Source organism: Macrobrachium nipponense, chromosome 18 (assembly GCF_015104395.2).
Source record: "Macrobrachium nipponense isolate FS-2020 chromosome 18, ASM1510439v2, whole genome shotgun sequence".
NCBI classification, from domain to species: domain Eukaryota; kingdom Metazoa; phylum Arthropoda; class Malacostraca; order Decapoda; family Palaemonidae; genus Macrobrachium; species Macrobrachium nipponense.
Window position 1 is genome coordinate 37,901,135 of NC_087211.1, and position 2,814 is coordinate 37,903,948.

A 2,814-nucleotide genomic window follows, 5' to 3' on the forward strand; every position below is an offset into this window, starting at 1 on the left:
ATATAGAATTTAGGGCTAAGGCCAAGGGATGGGATCTATGAGGTCATTCAGCGCTGAAAGGTAAATTGAAAAGGAAATTAAGAGTAAGAGGGTTTGAAAGGTGTATCAGAAGGAAAACCTCGCAGCAGCATGGAAGAAAGAGAATATGATCGGAGGTACAGTAAAAGGAATGAAAGAGGTTGCAGCTCGGGGCCGAAGGGACGCTGCAAAGAGACTTACTAATACCTACAGGTGCACCACGTGAGGTGTACTGACGGCACTAACCCCCTACGGAGGGGTAAGGGCAAAGGACACAAATATGTTGCATTGTTCAAGATTCGATAAAATGACTAACATATGTAAATCCAATTATCCATTACATGATGATATTACTTTGTTAAAATAGTGAAATATTGTGAGTTTACGAATAAGAATAACTTAAAACTCTAGAATCAGAATTCAGAATTGGCCACGAGATTAAAATATAACAGTTGCATAAACAGTTCAGAACTAATAGAAACTTTTACTTTTGACTGAGACTTGCTTTCAGATGACCTATGAATATTTCAGAACCTTATCAAAGAAATCAAAGAGAGAGAGAGAGAGAGAGAGAGAGAGAGAGAGAGAGAGAGAGAGAGAGAGAGAGAGAGAGATTCGGCGACTAATCCTAAAACACATCGAAGAAATTGATTCTTGATACCACATTTAGTGCAAACTGCCCTTGAAATATCTGGAAATCTGAGGACTGTCAGTATTGCTGATTTCCTGTCGAGGAACGTGGATATTCTTATCCAATATGTGGCCCCAATCATCAGCTAATTTCTTTCAATAAAATGCTCTGTCAGTCAGAGGAGATCCTAAATCACTCCAAAAAAATCAATAGTGGGCGAGGTTGCCACAGTATATTCGACCTCTTCGACACCACCCTAATTTAGAGCATCGTCCTTACCGGCAACCATCCATAATCATCTATGTTGAATGAGTCGATGGAGGGTATCTTAGGGATGAACAGTTCATTTCCCCCTGTGTTGAGCCAGTCATTTGAGGGCATCGCCCGGCCCCGGCTATTGGGTAGACCTTGCTCCCTCTTGGTACGGATTCCACTTGCTCCTTGGCTGCCCGGAGCTCCGTTTGACGTTGCTTGTGCCATTGGGGGTGGGGGTGGGGGTGGTGCCGTGTTCTGCTTGCTGTAGTCGGTGTTCGTATCAGACATACTACTATGTCTGGAAAGTGTATCCGTAAATTGACTACGACTGTTCGTATTCGAGTCATGGGATGTTGCCGAGTCAGTGGGAATAACACTCCTGGGGCAATCTATTAAGAGTAGAAACCATAAATAAATAAATAAATAGTAGAAAATGGTATAAAGTGTATATGGGCAATGCCATCAAGAAACCACAAACATCACCACAATAGCAACTAAACAACCGATCTGACCTAGATGGTTTGTTTCTTTCTCCAAGGTAAGGAAGGCTCCCCAGGCATCGTGATTGTACAAATTCTCCGTCTTCGGCAAAGGGTTCAAATTGCAGATGGTCACTGCCGGGAATTCGGCTACGCTATCCTCGCCAGTCTGAAAATATACCTCGTTCATTTCCTGGAAAAGGGAACTATTGAGATGGCTATTTGTCTGTCCGTCCGCCCTCAGATCTCATACAATTATTGAGGCTAGAGTGCTGCAAATTGGTACGTTGATCATCCACCCTACCATATTGCAGCCCTATAATCTCGATAGTTTTAATTTTACTCAAGGTTAAAGTTACCCATGATCGTGCATCTGCCAACACTTTAGGACAGATCACCACTGGGCGGCAGTACTGACAACTAGACTGAGCCAAAGAAACTTCGGTGCACTTTTTAATTGTTTTAAATAATTCGTCTTGCAATCTGTGTATTACACCAGAACTGTTGTTTGGAACGGAATAAGGTCTCTGGATGACTGACAAAGGGACGATGAAAATCAGCATCCAGGCAATTCTTTCACTAGACATTAAACAGCTACAAAGCAAGATTAAAATTTTGCAAAACACTGACATAGAAAGTTCCAGTGCTTCGAGAGTGCTAAGCGAGTGTACAGAAAGGTGAAGTTTTCTGGAAACAAAACTATGAGTGTATTAAAGAGGTGAATATTTTAATCTTAAACTAAACTGAACTTTAAAAACCGACATCTTTATACCTAACATAACATTAGGCGTTTACCAATTACACGTATAAAATTGGACTGTTGCTTTCGTGAATACTAATAAATTTACATATATATGAGACTACTATGAAATTCAGGGCCTCTGTAACACGGTGTTTTGGATTTTGCTCCTTATCAAAGCATCGGATGTAGCTGAAAGTTGACATATGTATATTTTACAACTACACACAAATTTTGTCAGCATTATCAATAACCTAAACCCGATAGTTTTAATTTTTATAGCGTAAAAATGATCTAGCCGACACCATGGCCAATGATTGCGAGCCAAGAGACGAAAAACATTCATTACGTAAGCAAGGTAAACATCGTTTTACGAAATGTTGCCCCACCCATCCACCAGACAGAAACCCATTCACCTTATTCCATCGGCTCTGAAACCCTTAGTAGTCAAGAATGGCTAACAGGATTTGGAATTGTCCCCGTGGTTGCAAAACTGCATTTGTCTTACGACTTGCAACTTTATACAGTCAAGAGAAAGCCCGTGGCCATACTTACTATAGCCTGAATATGTAATTATTCAGTTTCTAGTTTAAATCCAATGTTTATGGTCTGATTTGTATTTAGCGTAACGTGATTATATTACTTGTAATGTCCTTCAGGATTTTGAACATTTCCATTAATTATTCACTATG

At 40.4% G+C, this 2,814-nt stretch overlaps 1 protein-coding gene across 2 annotated transcripts in view; it reads right to left on the reverse strand.

The window, feature by feature from the left end:
- Window positions 1–1,061, reverse strand: part of LOC135196742 (amiloride-sensitive sodium channel subunit alpha-like) — a 35,579-nt gene extending 34,518 nt beyond the window's left edge. For both annotated transcript variants that reach the window (XM_064223559.1, XM_064223558.1), the window contains exon 1: window positions 929–1,061. In XM_064223559.1, coding sequence (XP_064079629.1) covers window positions 929–938 — 10 coding nt within the window. In that variant the 5' untranslated portion in view covers window positions 939–1,061. The remainder of the gene's footprint in view (window positions 1–928) is intronic.
- Window positions 1,062–2,814: the final 1,753 nt, after the last annotated feature.